Below are 17,425 nucleotides of genomic sequence, written 5' to 3' on the forward strand. Positions count from 1 at the left end.
ATAATTCACTTCATCATCCGATATTTCCAGCACCTCATCGACGGCTTCACTGAGTTGACTTCGTTGCGATTGCGATAGATATTGCTCTTCCGGCTCTTCTACGAGATTGACCGTCTCCAGCATCTTGTCACTCCCGCTAAGCGCCTCACTCAACCGTGCTTTAATCGCAATACGATGAAATGATAATTCTTTCTCCACCGGTAGTGCTTCTTTAGCAACAGCGTTCTGGTCCGTCGCTAAGACAGTGTCTGCTGAGGTCAACAACTTAAGCTGGCGACATGGTTCATCGAAAGTAATGGGGCGGTCGAAATCAGTCAGCGATGATCGGAGGACTAGGTCCTCGGCACTGTCGCTATCATCGTTCAGTGTAACAGGCCGAGCCGGGGCTCGCGAAGCTGCAGAAGTCTTCTCTAGACAATGAGTAAAAAATCAGAATTTAAATTTTATTTCATTGTAACTACCGAAAACTCAGATTTCTAATGTTCTCGTTGGAACGAAAAAAAAATCTTCTCTTATTCATTACCTTCTTCACTCGAGTACACTTCAAAGGAAACGATAGGGTCTGGATCGGTGTAATCAAACATGTTTTCCGAACTCCGGTTATAGATGCCTTCTTCATGTTGCGGCATTTCTGGCGCAGTGAAGAATTGATCTTCGTGCTCGGAATCTCCATCGATGACTATCACCGTACCGTTAGCCGTGTCACAATGTTGTTCATCCGGACCGTTGGTCATTGCTTCATTTGCCCTGATGTTTTCTTCACTGCTAGCATCGGAACCAAAGTTTGATACGCTTTGGGAGTAACCTTCACCCACCACGGTGGTCTTAGGCAGAATTTCGTGGTCTTTCTGTTCAATAACAGTTTCAGACGCAGAGCGAAACGTGACAGAGTCTTCATCGTATACTTCGAATAAATCCGGAGAGCTTGTACGATCTGCTTCCACTACCTGCACGATGCCGGGAAGACTTACGTTATCTTCCCGGCATGTTGCACTGATTTGCCTCTCTGGTGTAGCTTCACGGCCGGGAACTTTACTCCAGTCTTTTAACATACAACCGACTGGTGCCGGATTTACATCCACAAGTTCTGAGACATAATATTTCTCCATAATATCAATGCTTTCCTGTTCCGCCTGAGCTATCCAGAATAAATGGGTTAAACGTGACCGTGCATTGCTAATCGAGCATACGCTCTCCTCAGTAACAAGCATATCCGGGAAAAAATCCCTTACTTTAGCATTGATAAATTCAGTCAATTCTCCCGCGGAACGCAGGACCAAATTGGTGGCCCGTTTATGCTTGATTTTTTTCACATTTTTACATCGGGCACTTCCGAAAATTATGTTCAAATCATAATCCGTATAGCTATTTTTACAGCGAAATCCGAACTGTTCCAGCGTGGTACGAATGCCCACTATTCGGTGCTCCGTCGACGAAAGCGAATTAGTGGCATGATCTTCTGTACTGGTCACGCTACGGTTCGAGTTTTCTCCACGATCGACCAGCGATCGTGACATCGCAAGGGCCAGTTGCAACTGCTCTGGGTCAACGTGCTCGGATGCACTGTGCTCTTTAAGCAGCTCCTGCAACACTTCGTCATCAGTTTTAAACGTTTTGAAAACATTTCGTATGTCCAACTGATTCCGAATTTTGGCGCGTCTACTCGCCGACCCTTTCTTGGCCACCCGCTGTGCTTTGGTTGTTGGTTTTTGAGTAATAGGAGCGGGGCGAGGCTGTTCCTCAAAGTCTTCATCTTGTGCGTCGGTTTGACTGTTTAAAAAGTTACTTATCAGTACGTTTCCTCTCGTTTTTCGCACTTTGGGCATCTTCGGCCCGTTGCTTGTGCTCGGTTCGGCGCTCCTTCGGCGACTATTTTCACCACCGCACTTTGGTTCGTCATGATCCCCATCCGGTGGTTCGATGTCTATTTCTTCAAACGTGCTCTGGATGGAAGAACACGGCTCTTTTAACACGTCACTAAAGTATTTGGAAGTTTTACAGTTTCTTGCGCCATTCTCACTAGAATGAAGAAGAAAGAGTACGACAGTGAGTGTTGTTAGCTTATACTTTATTGACTAATTAAAAACTACGCCGGGGTTCGATTGCCCCTATTCTCTAATGCCATTACCCCACAGACACTGCCTTAGGCTCTTGCTCGCCGGCATCCCCGGAAACGTTGGTCGCATCGTTTGGCTTCGCAAGCCGCAACTTTGCGTACTTGATCCGTTTGCTCATGCCTACTTTCTGATCCGGTCGTCTTCTTCGTCTTGTAGCAGCTTGCGAATGGTATCGCCACGTTTTGGTGCCAGTAAGCTATGTTTAAAGAGATTCTTCCGATCGATCTCCTCTTCAGTCTTCTCGTAAAAGTCCCTCTGCATCCGCTGCTTCAGTTCATCCCCTCCGAAGTAGCTCACGAAGGAGCTAGAGTTGGGAGAGATCGAAAAAGGAAGTGGATATAGTTGGTAGTGTCGGGCCGAAATTTGTCGCGGAACCTACTAAAACACTCCGAAGAAGAGCGTACCGGCTGCTATTGTCGCCCAAGCGAAACTGTTTCTTGTTTTGTATATCACTGTACCCTTCGTACGACGAGGTTTCCAGCGACTCGTATCCACACCGCCCATTACCTCACCACGCCGAATGCACTCGTTTGCACCGAATCGAAACTGCACACAATTTTTTACGTACTAAACAACACAATTACCGAACGACCGAACAGCAGTTTCACGTTACTTGTAAATACATGGCAGGAGCGGGACGTTTGCGCTGACGTCGGCTGTCAACTGTCATGGAACGCTGCTTCAAAACAAACAGGGTTGTATTCTTTACCGGTTCAAGAAACCATCTGTTGCCGGCAGAAGAAAGGGCGGGAACCGAAAAGGGCATGCGCACCGGCGCAAAAAGACACGCGGAACAGTTGACAAATTTGGACTGTTTGTTTGTAAACATTGCCACATCTCGCTGCGAGCTATAGTTAGGTCGTGGCCGTTAAGTGATATTTTGCATTTAAAAACGTTAATGATAGTGTGGTAAAATAATGATAGTGTGATAGAATTTGAATTGCGATCGTGTACGATTCGAGCGACTTAGTTTTGTACTTTCGTAAGCATTTCGTCGTTCCGGGATTACGCACTCTCATGCACCGTTCATTATCCCCTAGCCAATCATCGCTTTTGGGCTAATTAGATTAGCGTAGCAAAGGAAACACAGCGAACGACACGCAGGTATAAGATAAAAAATGGATCACGATTGAAATCGTTCAGCTTGTCGAACCAAAATCGTGTTAATCAATAAACGTAATCACATAATATCTGCGCTTTCCATTGCTTGCCTGCAAAGCAGCATCGCACGCTAAAACGCACACCAGCAAAACAAGCGCATTCCATCAATTAATCCGTAACGCACATCTACTTTCAATCCACAGCATATGCCGGTATGGATCCGCTCCGCTGGTCAGTCTCCTCTTCTCGGTTCCAGCAATTTATCAGCGAAGCAGTGGAACGAAAGCTAATGATGGGGAGGAGATTTGCGTGAAAAGACGTCACTCATGACGACGATCGCGCGAAGCCACTTGCGCAGAGTCGAGCGCCAGTTGGAGCGCCAGTCGCGTTCGGCATTTGGAGGGGACACGAAGGAAGCCGCTCGGGTCCGTTATCAACGGTTAGAGGAAGTGATTTGTGTTGCGTGCGACACCGCGCTTTGGTGAGCCACTCCCAAGTTCCCGTTCTCAAGTGATGTTAGTTAAGTGGAAGTCCATTGAGTTAACGACTATAGCGCGGCACTTGTTTGAACGAGTTCTCTTCTGAATGGAGGGTACACAGCATTACATCGCATCGCTCGACATTGGTACCACCACGATCCGATGTTTCATCTATGCCGCCAAACGGAACGGAACACCGACCACAGTGGGGACGGCCTATGACCATGTAAGAGGCCTCTAAAATTCTTTACCCATCCTTCGATTGAATGTGAGAATAAACGGTGGGTTTTCTATTGACTATTCTCGAACAATTCTATTGCCACAGGTTGACTTGATCTATCCATCGCCGGGATGGGTCGAAATAAATCCAGACAAGCTGTGGGCCAGTGTCCTTAGAACGATCGAACGAGCCACGGAAGGTGAGTGTATATATGGCACCATATGAAATATGAAAGGGATTAATAAATACCAACACTAGAACTGGATAATGTTATCTTATCTGGAGAGCGAAAATATTGATTACACCAGAAGCAAGTATCCCGCACTGCTGGTTTGAATCTGTTTTTTTTATGTAATAAGCACTACAAGTCATTAATAATACGGGAGCCCTTGTGCCTGATTCTGTTTTTACCGTATTTTTTACAGACGCAAAATTAACGATCGGTCAGCTTACTTGCCTTGCCCTTTCGACACAACGAAACAGCTTCACTTGCTGGAACCGTGAAACGGGCCAAGTTTATCACAACTTCATCACCTGGAAGGACCTGCGTGCCGACGGACTCGTGAAGCAATGGAACGACAGTCTGACGCTGCGGTTACTCAAATTTGGTGCCAGCGTTCTGCATTTCTTCACCCGCAGCAAGCGGTTTCTGGCCGGCAGTGTAATTAAGATGATGAACGCACAAGTGACTTTACGATTGTCCTGGGCGCTGCAGAACAGCCCTTCGCTGCAGGAGGACCTCAAAACCGGGAACATTCTGTACGGCACGATCGATTCGTGGTTGCTGTATCGCTTGCGGCAGGGCACCGATCGTACCGCGGTTGTCGAGCACATTAGCGACGTGACCAACTGCACGTCAACGGGTCTGTATGACCCCTTCAGCCAGCAGTGGGCCGGATGGGCTACTAATTTGTTTTCAATCAAGGTACTCATCATTAGAGGATGACCGCAGCTCGTTGTCTTACGATCGTTTCTCTTTCTCTTCAACAGCAAGAAATACTGCCAACGGTGGTCGACAATTCGTACGATTTTGGCCATGTGCACGAGTCGCTGTTGGGGGCGAAAATCAAAATTGCGGCATCGGTTTCCGATCAGTCCGCCTCGCTGTGGGGAAACGCCTGCTTTCAGCGGGGCGACGTGAAGATCACCATGGGAACTGGCTCCTTTCTGAACGTTAACACTGGACCGAAGTGCCTCGCATCGCTGCACGGCCTGTACCCGTTGATCGGGTACAAGCTGAAGGAAGCATCGGCTACGGATATCACCTACCTCATGGAGGGTGCGTCCAATGATACTGGTTCCATCATCGAGTGGGCACGGAACGTCGGGCTATTCGAAGATCCGGCCGAAAGTGCGTCCATGGCGCTATCGGTGCCAAACTCCGATGGCGTTCTGTTTGTGCCCGCCTTCAGCGGTCTTGGAGTAAGTGAACATGAGCACTGGAAGTGCTATTCTTTGCCACACTTCAAATCGTTTTCTTCAACATACAGCCACCCATTCACGATGACAATGCCGGCAGTGGCTTCATCGGTATCAAAGCCTCCACTCGTAAGGAGCACATGGTCCGGGCTTTGCTCGAAAGTTTAGCCTTCCGTGTGGCGCTCCTGTACGACTGTGCACTAAAGGAAACGGGATTCTCCTTCATCAGCATCAAAGTGGACGGTGGCGTATCGAGAAATGACTTTATTTGTCAAACGTTGGCCGATCTTACGGGCATTCAGGTGGAACGCGGTGAAGAAACGGATTCGTCGGCACTCGGGGCAATGTTCATGGCAGGATTGAACTGTGGCGTATGGAGCTCGAAACAGCAGCTCGTCGAGGTGAGGAAGGTCCAGAAGGTATTCTATCCGGACGAGAGTGGCAGGGACAAGCGCTTGAGACAAATGCGCGCCTGGGAGAGGGCGGTTGAACGATTCAAAAAGTGGTACATGCTGGAGGATATTAAAAACCTAGACTGAACATGTGATATTTTTACAATGGGATGGTGCAAAATACAATAAAACATAATTCATTCAACCGGACGGGTACTCGCTCACAAATGCATGTGAAAATGTTCTACTTCGCAAGGGTAAAAACTATAATAAAGTAGTTATGATCATATATTCGTCGCATCATAATGCTTTCAATTAATATTGAAAATAAATAAACCAGTGAAAGTATCACACGAATTTATGGAAAAGTATAATTTAGTTGGATGAATTGGAAACAATGGATGAAAGCAACAAACAAAAAACATTTAAAATTTAAATTGCTCAAACCGTAATGACTGAACCGGTTCGCAAATCGACACGAACATCTTGAAAGAACCGGTAAATAGAATCACAACCGAAACCACTTGACAGCTGTCAAACCTTTCTTAGAGCTCGTGCATGTTGGCTGCCCTGATCCTTTCTTTTTCCGGTCTTGAACATGGTAAGAAGTCATTCCGTGAAAGTGCCGTGTTGAATACTATTTTTACTGTGTAAAATGGTAAATAATTCGACAAACTTAGACAGACGACAGTTCCTGCAAACGCCAGGATGCGGCCGGTTTATGTTGCGTACGAATAATCATTCGAAATGATACTAATTTTCACCGTCGGCTGCGACTGCTTTACGGTGTTGCTGCATGCCGTCGTCTGTCAAAGTTGGTCGCCAACACGATTGTTTCGTTGTGGCCGGCGTTGTACAAAATGCCTCATTAATCGGGAACCATGTCTCGCTTCTCGCATATAGGGTATCGACATCAATCACAAGTGGGACCGCAAGGTTCGTCGTACGAAGCCGAAATCGTTGGACGTGTACCTTCGGCTGCTGGTTAAGGTGAGTTGAGTTCAGGCGTCCCGTCAATGTTGTGTTTACCGCAAACGTCCGAAAGCATGCTGCGTGCCCCGATAGTGCAATGCAATGGTTAACGCGGATTTATTGCCGATTTCAGCTATACCGCTTCCTGTACCGTCGTACACACAAAAAATTCAACAAGATCATCATGCGCCGTCTGTTTATGAGCAGAACAAACCGACCGCCAATTTCGTTGGGGCGCGTTACCAACCTGATGAAGCATCGTGGCAAGGATGAGAAATCGGTCGCCGTTGTGGTCGGCACTGTTACGAATGACATCCGCAAGCTGACAATGCCGAAACTGAACGTGTGTGCTCTGCGCGTGACGGAGAAGGCCCGTGAGCGCATCCTCGCCGCCGGTGGCAAGATCTTAACGTTCGATCAGCTTGCCCTGTTGGCCCCGACCGGAAAGAATACGGTGCTGATGCAAGGCAAGCGCACGGCCCGCGAAGCATGCACTCACTTCGGACGGGCTCCCGGTGTGCCGCACTCCAACACCCGCCCGTACGTGCTGTCGAAGGGCCGCAAGTTTGAGAAGGCTCGTGGTCGCCGTAGCAGCTGCGGTTATAGGAATTAAACCACCACCACCACCCGGCAAAGATTGCACTTTCGGCGGGAGAGAGCGACCAAAACATCTGGAAAAAGAAGTGCTGATCGTGTTCTTTTGGTGTATCCGATGAACGAAGGCAAAATACAAGGAAGGAAACTATTCCAAACGAAGCGTGAAATGTGTACGGATCGTGTTCGGATGTAGCGCCGAGTGATGGAACCGGTGGAACTCTCTTGCGAATGTGTATTTCAAACATCAACAAATCAGCTCTGCTGATAAAAAGACACTACCACCACCTCGTCTGCTGCTGCCCATTCCGAGGCTAAAGATGGCTGTACCAGTAGTTGATCAGGACTTGGTCCTGTGGCTGCACTCCCATGATTTTTTTGATCTTCGCAACGTCCTGATTGGAGCTCACCTTCCGTATGCACACAACTTTGCTATAGGAAGGGAAAAGGCGATCCAGAGGTTAGTGATGCTGAAATGGATTCGAAGCATGCTTTGTGATCCATACTTTTTCCACTCCTCAACGAGTACCCGTAAATGTTTGTCCAGTGCATGATCACTGAACAGCTCCTCGTCGATTGCTTTGATGATTTTTTGCAACAAACTTGGCACTGCAACCGAACAGAAAGTCAACGAATGGAGTGTCCTCCTGGGGCCGAATGTAATCAACTTACGTTTGGTGGGTAATTCGCCTTCCCAAGCGCACACGGCCACCGTGTCCTTGTCGTGGTCATCTACCAGATCAACGCGCATGATGCTGCTGGACGAATGTGGTGCTATGGCCTCCTGTTTCAGATTGATGATACGAAACTCGTTGGCCGACGTGTACGTTTCTGCATGCGCTCGCGCCAGTTTGTGCAATGCTTCGGGAAGAAACTTTTTCAAATTGGCCACCAGGCAGTAGCCCTTGATGGGTGTACCACGAATTACGATCTGTATGCCGGTCAGGGCGCAATAGCAAACCGACAGGAAGTTACCTTTTAAAATGCTACGAAACATGCGCAGTGAGTATTTGGCGCGCGTGCGTTCATCGATTTGATCGAAGCTTTTCTCAAAGCCGCCGGCAATCCCACCCAGCCGCCGCATCTGGTAGCCGTCCTTATCCGACTGTACCATGGCAAAGCCTTCTTCCGTTTCCTTGCCCAACCACACGGGCGTTGATGGGCAACCGAGTGTGATGCTCTCCGTTAGGTACCGTGCGCCAGCCCAGAGGATGAAAGAAAAGTGCGAATGAACGTATGCGTAGATGGACTCCTTTCCTGTCAGTTCAACCAGCGATCGGTTGGCCGTTGCGTTTGTCACGTTGCTCGTCGAAGCGCCACCAAGGCATTTGTTAATACGTTGCGCCCGATCCAAGCCCTGCCTTCGCTGATCGTCTTCGTGAACCACCCGTGCGTACTCTTGCAGCTCCCTGGAAACCTTGGCCATGCAGTCGGCCAAGAACGGTTGGGAGTTCAGAAGGAACATTTTGTCCTTCATTAAGATGACGATTGAAAACCGTTTCTGGAAACCCCGCGCTTCCGAGTCGTACAGTTGAAAAGTATGACTCAGTACGTGGCCGTGCTTGGCGTCACCGAAAAACACAAAACCACCTTCCGACGCTGAGCAGCTTACCTCCGAGCTTAGGCTTCGGAAGGAAGCCGTTTTAACAAGTGGCACCGTCTCAGCGATGACCGGTATTTGGCTGCTCACGAAGTTGGCATTGCTTTCCGGGTCGCGGCTCACGAGACCAATGCTGTTGCCGACCGAGTTGCAAGCGGCACAGCCCTTGCGATCGAACTCGAAGCTGATGTCCAGTTGCTGAATGTTCGTTTCACGCAGCGTTTGCGTGCAGAAGATCGCACCAGGTCCTAGAATACGACAATGCGTACCAATTAATGCTCTTAGCTTTTTGGCAAACCTCACGCCGATTACCATGGACTTCGCAGAAATGGCACAGTGCAATTATTGCATTCATCAGCACTTGCGTAGAGCGCAAATTTCGTGTTTAAACTGCGTATCAGCTGTGAAACCAAAACATGTAACTTTTGACAGCTCAAGGCACCTAGAAGCATGTTGGCCCTTTACGTTCTGGATTTCGTGTTAGTTTTGTAGAAACTAAAGAAGTTGAACAGTATTTCGAATCGTTTAAACAAAGTACACACTTCCTTCGTAGAGGCCTGAATAAATTGAGCCAAGTTTGCGGTTTAAATAAAAGTAAACATAACATCTCACCGCTCTACACATCTCGCCGTTTTGACGTACAATGCGCGACTGTCAAACGCAGAGAGGAAGCAAAAAGTGGGACGTGTTTTGTGATTATCGACGGGCCCATGCCCATCGCGTTTCTTCGCTCGAGGTCGGTTAGTGAAATAGGCCAATGTGAGATTCTTTGGGTCCGAAATGAACTCTCTGAAGGCGCCCTCACTGCACTCGTTGCTCGATTCCGACCATGGCTCCAACGACAGTTTGCTAACGGAGTCGCTTCAGCTCGACATCGAAGAGGTATGTACCGGAATGTTGGGCAATGGGACAGGCGGATCATAGCACCCTTTGCCCTTCAACAGCTGGACGATGAAGAATACTCGATACCGGCCGTAGACACACTGCCTACGCTGGAAAGCGTGCTGAGTGAGATCGACAGTGATCTGGACAGTGTGTCGGCTCTGGGCGTTGTGAGTCGCCATGCAACCAACGGTGGCCTGCAATCGTCGATCGCGGACGATAGCTATGGTGGTGGCACAACGACCCCCACGCCATCATTGGACGATCATCTGAAGCTCGAATCGATCCTGCGCCACGTCGTACTGCAGGGAGTAACAGCACAGCTAACCTCTGCCGTCGATCGAGTCGATGCTGGTTTGGCGACATCCTGCGCCGTATCCTTGATGATTGCGGTCGGCACCTCGCATGGCCACATCTTAGGATTCGATTGCTCACAGACCCTCAAGTGGTGTTGCCAGGACGGCGTGGCACAAGGTGCAGTATCGGCACTGGCGTTCAACGACGACAACTCGCGCCTTTTGGCAGGCTTTGCCCGGGGGTCCATCCTCATGATCGACACACAAGCCGGCGACGTGATCCGTACGCTCAACGAAGTCATCACGCCGAACACGGGCGTGCTGCACCTGAAGTGGACCAACCGACCGGCGTTGGCCCTCTGCTCGGATTCGGGCGGCTCGGTGTGGAGTCTCAACTTTACCCGAAGGCTCGGCATTCGAGGCTGTGATTCGCGCTGCCTGTTCAGTGGTGCTCGGGGTGAGGTGTGCACTGTCGAACCGTTAATGCTTGGCGATGAGGATCATCCGCTGAAAACGTACACGTTGGTGGCGCTGGCGACACTGAGCAAATTTTTTGTCGTTCTGATTCGCCCGAGGCTCAAGGTGATCAAATTCCACCCAATGGCTGGCTATCCGGATTGCCTGCCACTGCTCGCCTGGCAAATGGTGCTGATCCAGGCGGCGGACTCCACACGCACCATCGATCCGGTGCTGGCCGCAGCGCGAGGTTGCGATCTGTTCTTCCATCAGATCACCTACAACAGTGGGCGGATTTCGTTGCTATTTCTTCGCCACATCCAGCTGTCGTACAACCTGCTTGCCATCCACTGGCTCGGGCCCAAATCGATTGCATGCCTCGACACGAAAGAGGTGCTACATCTGTCCGATGTGCGCACGAACCGCGAACTGGAACTGATCGATCTTTCCAACGTGGGTCTCATGTACAATTCGGCACAGTTCAAGGGTCTGGCCACTGGTGGTAACGTGTCGCCGGCGCTAGCACTAGCTGGGGCCGCAGCATGTTACAACACCGTCGTATCGCAGGGTAACCAGCTGTATTTACTCGGAGGCAAAAGTTTACACGCCATCAGCGCCCGGGCATGGAGCGATCGAATATCGTACCTCTGCTCAATGCAGCGGTGGGATGAAGCGATAGAACTGGCCATCGAGGGATACCGAGCAGCTGCGGGGCGCCAGAGGCGTCTGGTTTCGTCGAAGGAGCGGATACTGCGCATGTACGACGAGTATCTAAGTGCGACCAAAAAAACGCCCGAACTATGTCTAGAGGCCATCGTGGCGTGCTTGATCGAGATCGGTGAAAAGTGAGTGCATCCCGAAACAGGTTTAAGAACATCGAATTCAGCTTATTTTGTTTTGCCACCCAATTCTAGACAGTTGCTGTGGGAAGAGCTGTACGATCGGTTGCCTGTGCCCGATCACTACCTCACCATCATTGCCAGGCATATCGAGAGCGATCAGCTGGACTCGGTGGCACCGTCGGTCGCCCAGGTTTTATGCGAGCACTTTTGGAAACGGCGCGAAACGGCGAGGCTGGAGGCACTCATTCTGAAGCTGGACTGGCAGTGCTTAGATCTGCACCAGGTGCTGACGATCTGTCGCAAGGAACGTCTGTACAGTGCACAGATGTACCTGAACACGAAGGCGCTCGGGGATTATACGATCTCGCTCATCGATTTGATACCGCAGATCGAACCCTCTGCGAATGATTTGCATTTGGGCAACTGCCTGTTGGTGTACATCTCGAGCTGCCTCGCTGGCCGTGGTTACCCGAGTGGCGAAATAGCCCCGGACACGATCCCGAGCGTGAAGCACGAGGTGCTGCGCTGCCTGACGGTTATCCATTCGAACAATGCATCCGACGGCGAACTGCCTTATCCGTACTTGCGCAAGCTGCTCGCATTCGATACACGCGAAACACTGAACGTCATTTCGCTCGCGTTCCAGGAGAAGGAGTTTAACGGTGAGCTAGGGCTTTCGCAGCGCCAACGGATCATCAACATACTGCTGGAGATTCTCACGCCGGATCATGCGACCTGGTCGCAAATCGCAAGCCTGTTGAACTTTATCGCCCAACAAATCGCTTCTCGTGAGCTACCCGAAAACGAGCAGCTGCTGGAGAAGGTGATCAGCTATCTGACGGTGACCACCGATGTGCCACTGTCCCGAAGGGAGCACTTTGAGCGCGAGCAAACCTGGCTCGAGCTGCTGAGCTCGAACTGTCTGGAGCACATTCCAACCGACCAGTTGCTGGAGACTGCCCGGAAAAACAAGTGCTATCACGTAGCGGAGCATCTTCTAGAGCGGCTTGGCCGATACGAGGAAGTGTTCGATTGCTACCTGCAAGACGAGTACCGACATCTGCAGCTGTACTCTTACATTGCCCAGCATGCGGCCGACCCGCAACGTCAGGTGTACCTGCTGGTGGTGAGAAATCTTTGCCAGATCGTCGACATTAACTGCGAGCAGGCGGCTCGCGTGCTGGTGGAACACTTTATGCGATTCTTGGCCAGCTTCTTGCAAAGCCTCGAGCGAGCGGGCGTTCCGGAGCGGTTGTTTTGCTTTCTCGAGGCACTACTCAAGCAATCGGTACAACTAGAAACGAGCGATTTGGAGCGCTATCTGGAGCTACTATGTCAGTACCGACCGGATGAGGTGATTGACTTCTTGAAGTCCAACGATTCCTACCGCGTCGATAATGCCGTCCGCACGATAAAACGCTTCGATTTGAGTGCTCCATTAACCTACCTCTATGAAAAGCAAGGCGACTATCAATCCGCTTTCAACGTGGCGGTCGAAACGCTGAAGAACGCCCCGGAGAGTGCGGTCGAGATGTGCGCTCTGCAGGTGAACGCTCTGTGCATTCGTGCCTCCTCCGTGCTGGTGGAAAGCGAACGCGACCATCTCTGGTTTTCACTGCTGAACATAGTGCTCGCACGCAACGATCTCACCTCCGTCACGAAAAACATTCTCCACTCGGCCAGCGAGTTTGTCGATCTGCCGAAGCTCGTGCAACTCGTGCTCAATTCGGGCACGCTGACGGGCAACTTTGGCGACATCAAGCACCTGCTTATCGGCATGCTGTCCAACTCGGCATACGAAACGCTACTGCTACAGACAACCTCGCGGATTTTGGGGAAAGATTTGCATACGATGCTGGCGAAAGAGCACCGCCAGGCCAGGCGTGGGCTAGCGGTTAAATCGATCAAGTGCATCGTGTGCCGCGCACGATTATACGGTGCCGACCAGCAGCAGCCGATCGTAGTCATGGGTGACTGTGGTCACGCAATGCACCAAAAGTGTGCGAACGATTTCTGTACCTTGCCCGTGGATTCACCACCACCGCCAGCCACAACGGCTGAGTCCAGCGGCGATGGAACCACCGTTAGCAGTTGGAGGATGCTCAAATGTCCGCGCTGTGATGCGGTGGTCGTGGAACAAGCTTCCATTAAAACCGTCGAGAGCTACATGGAGCCCGGACCCTTCCTGTCGCCGGACTCGGTGAACGACAGTGGGCTAAAGCTAAGAGCACCACCCCGAGTCGGTCGTTAGGCAGGCTGGGTTTCTGCGTTATGCTATTGTCCTTACTCTTCTAGTGGCCATTCACCATCCAACCTGTAACGCGCGAATCGTGGCGGGTTTTCATATTCCGTCACTTTGTGAACTCCCCGGTTAGCGAGAACACCAACCTCTGTTAGAAGTGTTTTAACATCATTCTTTGCTGTGACAAAAAACCTAATCTGTAGCATAAATCTACCAAATCTGTTCAAACACACATATTTTAGAGACTGTGTTAGCAAAGGTTTTCCTACGAAAGTATGTTATTATTTATCGTGCATTAAACGTAGCTATATAAACTTACAATTGGTATGTTGAGTTGGTAGTAGCCAATGCTGTAACCGCACCGAGTGGTGCGCCCATATTTAATGTAAGAAAATGATGAGTGATCATTTTGCGCATCGTCATTCTATTGAAATAAATGCCCCATTCGAACGGCAGGAAAATGAATCTGAAGTATCAATTTCAAATCGGCAAAAAACCGCATTTGTCATTCGTCGCAGGGTTGGTTTGACAGACCGCACATAAACAACAATCATAGTAGCTCGGAGACTCGCGGAATGGATTCGGCGGTTGCTAGTGACGATAGCGCCAAGGAGAGGATTCGGGCGGGTTGTGTATTCTGCACGATTGCCAAGGATCCGGCCACGGAGATCGTGTTCCAAAATGAGCGTATTTGCATATTCAACGACATTCGACCGTCATCCGATTTCCATTTCCTGGCGGTGCCGAAACATCACGTTGAAAATGTGAGCTCACTGTCCGCAGCTGATAAGCCTTTATGTAAGCCGTCGTGCACTCGATAACATCGATAAGAAACTGTCCAAACGCTGTTTTATTTTTTTTCTGCTTTCAGTGGAAGAGCTGAAGCGTGAGCTTGTTCGCGTTCTGGAAGAAAAACAGATCCACCAGAGGGAGGCATCTTTCGGTTTCCACATTCCACCATTCACTAGCATTAAACATCTTCATATGCATGCGATAGCTCCGGTCGCGAAGATGGGTTTTATTTCAAGAATGATTTTTCGACCCAACACAATGTGGTTCAAAACGGTGAGCTTGGTCAAAGGACAATCGTGGAGCGTAAACCTACGTATTGATATTAATTTTGACTCTTTTTGCCCTTAGGATGAAACTGTGTTACAATCACTGGCGAATAATTAGCACTGAAAAGCGGACCCCATTGTTTGAAACAATTCCCAAAACACGAATAAATCGCTAACCACATTGAAGCTGAATCAATTAACTGTAATGCCACAATACCAATGTGCTAGCTTGCACAATACTGTGTAGCGTTTTTGCTACCTTTTTAAACAGATGGTCTGTTTTGGTCAACTTTGTCGTTTCCGAGAGCCTTGTCCATAGAGCCAGTAAGCCACAATGGTAATGAACACGTTTTTAGATCAGAACATGGATATCTTTTTATTTTGCTTGTCATTTGAGTAACTATGAGCAATGATTGAAGCATTATAAACAATGATTAGCAATTAAAGTTTGATAGTATTGCACGTATTCGCCACACTGTTCATCTGAAATGGCAAAACAAAAGAAATGTTGCATAGTTTGAAAACGTTTCACGAAACCTGCGCCGACTTACGCTTCAAAAAGTCCGGTGATCCTCGGAGTCGAACGTTTTTCATTTGGAAAAAATTGTACACCGAGTGGAATACCAACGGATCGTTGGTGCGGCAGGCCGCCTCCAGATACTTTCGGGCGGGCAAGGAATCGGCGCCCGGCATTTGCTTCGCCAATCGCAAAGCATCAATGATCTGACCCCGTTCCAGCAGCACCTCCAGTATAATCTCGTTCGCATTGAGCCGGGCCAGCATATCGAGAGCCATCTGCGAAACGATGGGGTACGCAGCGTTCGACAGGGAAAGCAAAAAGCAGGCCAAAGCTTTCGATTCGTTCAGTGCGGAATGCTGCAGCAGCAACTGTAGCGTATCGAACTGCTGGTGTTCGACCAAATCGATCAGAAGCGCCTTGCTCAGCTCGTGATTGGCGCTGATTCCATGGCGCGCCAACGAGTTCAGATAAAGCAGAAGAACCTTGCCCATCTGCGGTGTGTCATTGATGGTGGAAAACACCGCGGTGTACAGGTCATTCTGGTCAATCAGCACCCGGGGCGTTACCGGTGCCTTTACGGGTGATTTGGCGATCGAAATCAGGGCCATTTGGTTTTGAAGTTCGCTGTCCAGCACGCTTTTGTACAGTGCGTTTAGTTTGTTGAAGATACTCTCGATCACGGGCAGCATCGTCCCACTGTAGCCGCTGCTCATTGTTTCTTTCAGCACGGACAAGATCACCGCTTTACCGTCTGTGCGTTGCAGCAAAAACTCTACCAACCGCAACCGATCGGTAATTAGGGCGCACAGGGCATTTAGTTTCAGTTGAACGAACCACAAGCAGCCGAGCTTTGAATCGATTACGATGTTCGGCTGAAACAGTACCCAATCTTTTGTATCTGTGGAAGAGGGCAGGCGATCGATGCATGAAAAGTCACTTTAATTTCACTTCCGCCATACGTACACAATTCACAATTGATCGTTTTCCCATCAAGCGATATGCTCGGCACTTCCAGCTGAAACGGTCGTATCGGTTTCGCCGGTATTATGGGCGAGTGAATGATGGCCCCGGAACCGTGCTCCGTTTCACTGCTACTTAGAGCCGTGTCGAACAGCATCGAACTGGCCGTGGCCTGGTGGTGCACGATTACCACGTCGTCCACAAGGTTCATCGCAAAGCGTCCACTTTGGCCCAACTTTAGGATGTGCGATTTTTTTGGAGCCAAGCCTGGGCCGTTCAGCAGGTAGATAACAACTTCGAACGGACGGTTTGACGGTTGGCGCAGTATCAGGATCGCATTGGTGCCGTACATCTGTGCCAACGTTACGTCCTTACCCATGCATCCCTGATCGATACCCACTAAAATGAAAACAGAAGATTGCAGTGTGCAGCAACACAGTCGCGGCCACACACTTACGCTCCAGTCGCGGAAGTTTGGTGATGGTGGCCGGTTTCAGAATAATGGGCGTTAGAATGGTGCCCATGTTGGACGAAAGCAGAGCGAATTTGGAAGTCGGACAGTAGCTGAACCAGTTCACGGTTATGTTGAGCGATTTGACGGACTTCAGCGACCGCTTCTCGTAGTTCACCGCCAATATTTCCACGCCCACGTTTGTGAAGAGCGCAACGTGCCTCTCCTGTACCCAGACGAATCCGTAGATAGTGTTTTTGCCCTTAAACACCAGCATCTCTTGCGGGTTCGGTCGATGATTCGGTCCGAAGCTGATAAATTCGACCGAAGTCTCATTCCGCTGCACCGCCAACACCTGGTTGTCGATTGAGAATTTAATCGACCGAATCTGCGCATCCGGAGTGTCGGAAGTGTGGAGATCCATACAGAACACGAAACTCTCCCCATCCTTCGCACCCTTCACTACGACACCGGTTGCGCCGCCGGAACGTACGGCTATGACCTGTCGGGAATGAAAAATTGGTACAACAAGCATAACCACTCTTGGTCCCGTGTCGAGCGTACCTGCTGTTTGGCATCGTCGAAAAACACATTCGTCAGCAACCCGGTTCCGTCGAATCGAACCGGATCGGGCGAAAGCTCCAAATAGTAGTGCTGCAACTCGGTGCCCATTTTTCATTTCACTCAAAACATTGAATCACCGAATGGAATCCAAATCATAACAAACATTGTTCAGCTGACGTTTGTGCAGAGGACAAACGTCACAGCCAGCCAAGGTTGCTAGTGAACGGGGTCCCAAAAGTAAACAGATTGAAACGAATCGC

At 49.8% G+C, this 17,425-nt stretch overlaps 8 protein-coding genes across 9 annotated transcripts; 4 read left to right on the forward strand and 4 right to left on the reverse strand.

The window, feature by feature from the left end:
- Positions 1-825: 825 nt before the first annotated feature.
- On the reverse strand, positions 826-2,235 carry LOC131215726 (structure-specific endonuclease subunit SLX4-like). Its single transcript, XM_058210119.1, has 3 exons — positions 2,129-2,235; positions 932-2,019; positions 826-848 (listed from the first exon to the last, which is right to left on the reverse strand). The coding sequence occupies exons 1-3, from the start codon at positions 2,233-2,235 to the stop codon at positions 826-828; spliced, it is 1,218 nt and encodes a 405-aa protein (XP_058066102.1).
- LOC131205301 (uncharacterized) lies at positions 2,058-2,710 on the reverse strand. The gene is made up of 2 exons (XM_058197340.1): positions 2,497-2,710; positions 2,058-2,421 (listed from the first exon to the last, which is right to left on the reverse strand). Exons 1-2 carry the CDS (start codon positions 2,619-2,621, stop codon positions 2,238-2,240), a joined length of 309 nt encoding a protein of 102 aa, XP_058053323.1. The 5' UTR covers positions 2,622-2,710; the 3' UTR covers positions 2,058-2,237.
- A 923-nt stretch (positions 2,711-3,633) lies between these two features.
- LOC131216149 (putative glycerol kinase 5) lies at positions 3,634-5,875 on the forward strand. The gene is made up of 5 exons (XM_058210564.1): positions 3,634-3,923; positions 4,023-4,116; positions 4,343-4,842; positions 4,908-5,339; positions 5,408-5,875. The coding sequence occupies exons 1-5, from the start codon at positions 3,804-3,806 to the stop codon at positions 5,873-5,875; spliced, it is 1,614 nt and encodes a 537-aa protein (XP_058066547.1). The 5' UTR covers positions 3,634-3,803.
- Positions 5,876-6,277: 402 nt separating this feature from the next.
- On the forward strand, positions 6,278-7,456 carry LOC131206688 (large ribosomal subunit protein eL18). Of its 2 annotated transcripts, none has more exons than XM_058199351.1 (3): positions 6,278-6,329; positions 6,632-6,718; positions 6,834-7,456. In XM_058199351.1, exons 1-3 carry the CDS (start codon positions 6,327-6,329, stop codon positions 7,311-7,313), a joined length of 570 nt encoding a protein of 189 aa, XP_058055334.1. In that variant the 5' UTR covers positions 6,278-6,326; the 3' UTR covers positions 7,314-7,456. The 2 variants fall into 2 exon arrangements, with proteins under 2 accessions (XP_058055334.1, XP_058055335.1); XM_058199352.1 differs by having other exon boundaries at positions 6,317-6,386.
- A 69-nt stretch (positions 7,457-7,525) lies between these two features.
- On the reverse strand, positions 7,526-9,270 carry LOC131216175 (folliculin). Its single transcript, XM_058210593.1, has 4 exons — positions 9,207-9,270; positions 7,967-9,142; positions 7,801-7,903; positions 7,526-7,726 (listed from the first exon to the last, which is right to left on the reverse strand). Exons 1-4 carry the CDS (start codon positions 9,247-9,249, stop codon positions 7,609-7,611), a joined length of 1,440 nt encoding a protein of 479 aa, XP_058066576.1. The 5' UTR covers positions 9,250-9,270; the 3' UTR covers positions 7,526-7,608.
- A 404-nt stretch (positions 9,271-9,674) lies between these two features.
- Positions 9,675-13,880, forward strand: LOC131216393 (vacuolar protein sorting-associated protein 8 homolog). Its single transcript, XM_058210874.1, has 3 exons — positions 9,675-9,776; positions 9,839-11,373; positions 11,443-13,880. Exons 1-3 carry the CDS (start codon positions 9,675-9,677, stop codon positions 13,619-13,621), a joined length of 3,816 nt encoding a protein of 1,271 aa, XP_058066857.1. The 3' UTR covers positions 13,622-13,880.
- Positions 13,881-14,169: 289 nt separating this feature from the next.
- On the forward strand, positions 14,170-15,027 carry LOC131210973 (adenosine 5'-monophosphoramidase HINT3-like). The gene is made up of 3 exons (XM_058204310.1): positions 14,170-14,410; positions 14,484-14,677; positions 14,753-15,027. Exons 1-3 carry the CDS (start codon positions 14,188-14,190, stop codon positions 14,786-14,788), a joined length of 453 nt encoding a protein of 150 aa, XP_058060293.1. The 5' UTR covers positions 14,170-14,187; the 3' UTR covers positions 14,789-15,027.
- Positions 15,022-17,303, reverse strand: LOC131210965 (regulator of MON1-CCZ1 complex). The gene is made up of 5 exons (XM_058204299.1): positions 17,166-17,303; positions 16,608-17,103; positions 16,154-16,549; positions 15,222-16,088; positions 15,022-15,153 (listed from the first exon to the last, which is right to left on the reverse strand). Exons 1-5 carry the CDS (start codon positions 17,271-17,273, stop codon positions 15,092-15,094), a joined length of 1,929 nt encoding a protein of 642 aa, XP_058060282.1. The 5' UTR covers positions 17,274-17,303; the 3' UTR covers positions 15,022-15,091.
- Positions 17,304-17,425: the final 122 nt, after the last annotated feature.

This window comes from Anopheles bellator, chromosome 1 (genome assembly GCF_943735745.2).
Source record: "Anopheles bellator chromosome 1, idAnoBellAS_SP24_06.2, whole genome shotgun sequence".
Classification (NCBI taxonomy): domain Eukaryota; kingdom Metazoa; phylum Arthropoda; class Insecta; order Diptera; family Culicidae; genus Anopheles; species Anopheles bellator.

Coding starts and splice junctions, on each gene's coding strand:
- LOC131215726 (XM_058210119.1), bottom strand. CDS start 2,235: ATGAGCAAACGGATCAAGTACGCAAAGTTGCGGCTTGCGAAGCCAAAC. Junction 2,020..2,128: donor CCTAAGGCAGTGTCTGTGGG/GTAATGGCATTA, acceptor TCTTCATTCTAG/TGAGAATGGCGCAAGAAACT. Junction 849..931: donor GCAGGTAGTGGAAGCAGATC/GTACAAGCTCTC, acceptor GTTATTGAACAG/AAAGACCACGAAATTCTGCC.
- LOC131205301 (XM_058197340.1), bottom strand. CDS start 2,621: ATGGGCGGTGTGGATACGAGTCGCTGGAAACCTCGTCGTACGAAGGGT. Junction 2,422..2,496: donor CTCTTCTTCGGAGTGTTTTA/GTAGGTTCCGCG, acceptor TCCCAACTCTAG/CTCCTTCGTGAGCTACTTCG.
- LOC131216149 (XM_058210564.1), top strand. CDS start 3,804: ATGGAGGGTACACAGCATTACATCGCATCGCTCGACATTGGTACCACC. Junction 3,924..4,022: donor TGGGGACGGCCTATGACCAT/GTAAGAGGCCTC, acceptor CTATTGCCACAG/GTTGACTTGATCTATCCATC. Junction 4,843..4,907: donor CTAATTTGTTTTCAATCAAG/GTACTCATCATT, acceptor TCTCTTCAACAG/CAAGAAATACTGCCAACGGT.
- LOC131206688 (XM_058199351.1), top strand. Junction 6,719..6,833: donor ACCTTCGGCTGCTGGTTAAG/GTGAGTTGAGTT, acceptor TGCCGATTTCAG/CTATACCGCTTCCTGTACCG.
- LOC131216175 (XM_058210593.1), bottom strand. CDS start 9,249: ATGAATGCAATAATTGCACTGTGCCATTTCTGCGAAGTCCATG. Junction 9,143..9,206: donor CCATTTCTGCGAAGTCCATG/GTAATCGGCGTG, acceptor GTCGTATTCTAG/GACCTGGTGCGATCTTCTGC. Junction 7,904..7,966: donor AGGCGAATTACCCACCAAAC/GTAAGTTGATTA, acceptor GTTCGGTTGCAG/TGCCAAGTTTGTTGCAAAAA.
- LOC131216393 (XM_058210874.1), top strand. CDS start 9,675: ATGAACTCTCTGAAGGCGCCCTCACTGCACTCGTTGCTCGATTCCGAC. Junction 9,777..9,838: donor TTCAGCTCGACATCGAAGAG/GTATGTACCGGA, acceptor GCCCTTCAACAG/CTGGACGATGAAGAATACTC. Junction 11,374..11,442: donor TTGATCGAGATCGGTGAAAA/GTGAGTGCATCC, acceptor ACCCAATTCTAG/ACAGTTGCTGTGGGAAGAGC.
- LOC131210973 (XM_058204310.1), top strand. CDS start 14,188: ATGGATTCGGCGGTTGCTAGTGACGATAGCGCCAAGGAGAGGATTCGG. Junction 14,411..14,483: donor CGCAGCTGATAAGCCTTTAT/GTAAGCCGTCGT, acceptor TTCTGCTTTCAG/TGGAAGAGCTGAAGCGTGAG. Junction 14,678..14,752: donor ACACAATGTGGTTCAAAACG/GTGAGCTTGGTC, acceptor TTTTGCCCTTAG/GATGAAACTGTGTTACAATC.
- LOC131210965 (XM_058204299.1), bottom strand. CDS start 17,273: ATGGGCACCGAGTTGCAGCACTACTATTTGGAGCTTTCGCCCGATCCG. Junction 16,089..16,153: donor AACGATCAATTGTGAATTGT/GTACGTATGGCG, acceptor CCTCTTCCACAG/ATACAAAAGATTGGGTACTG. Junction 15,154..15,221: donor ATCACCGGACTTTTTGAAGC/GTAAGTCGGCGC, acceptor TTGCCATTTCAG/ATGAACAGTGTGGCGAATAC.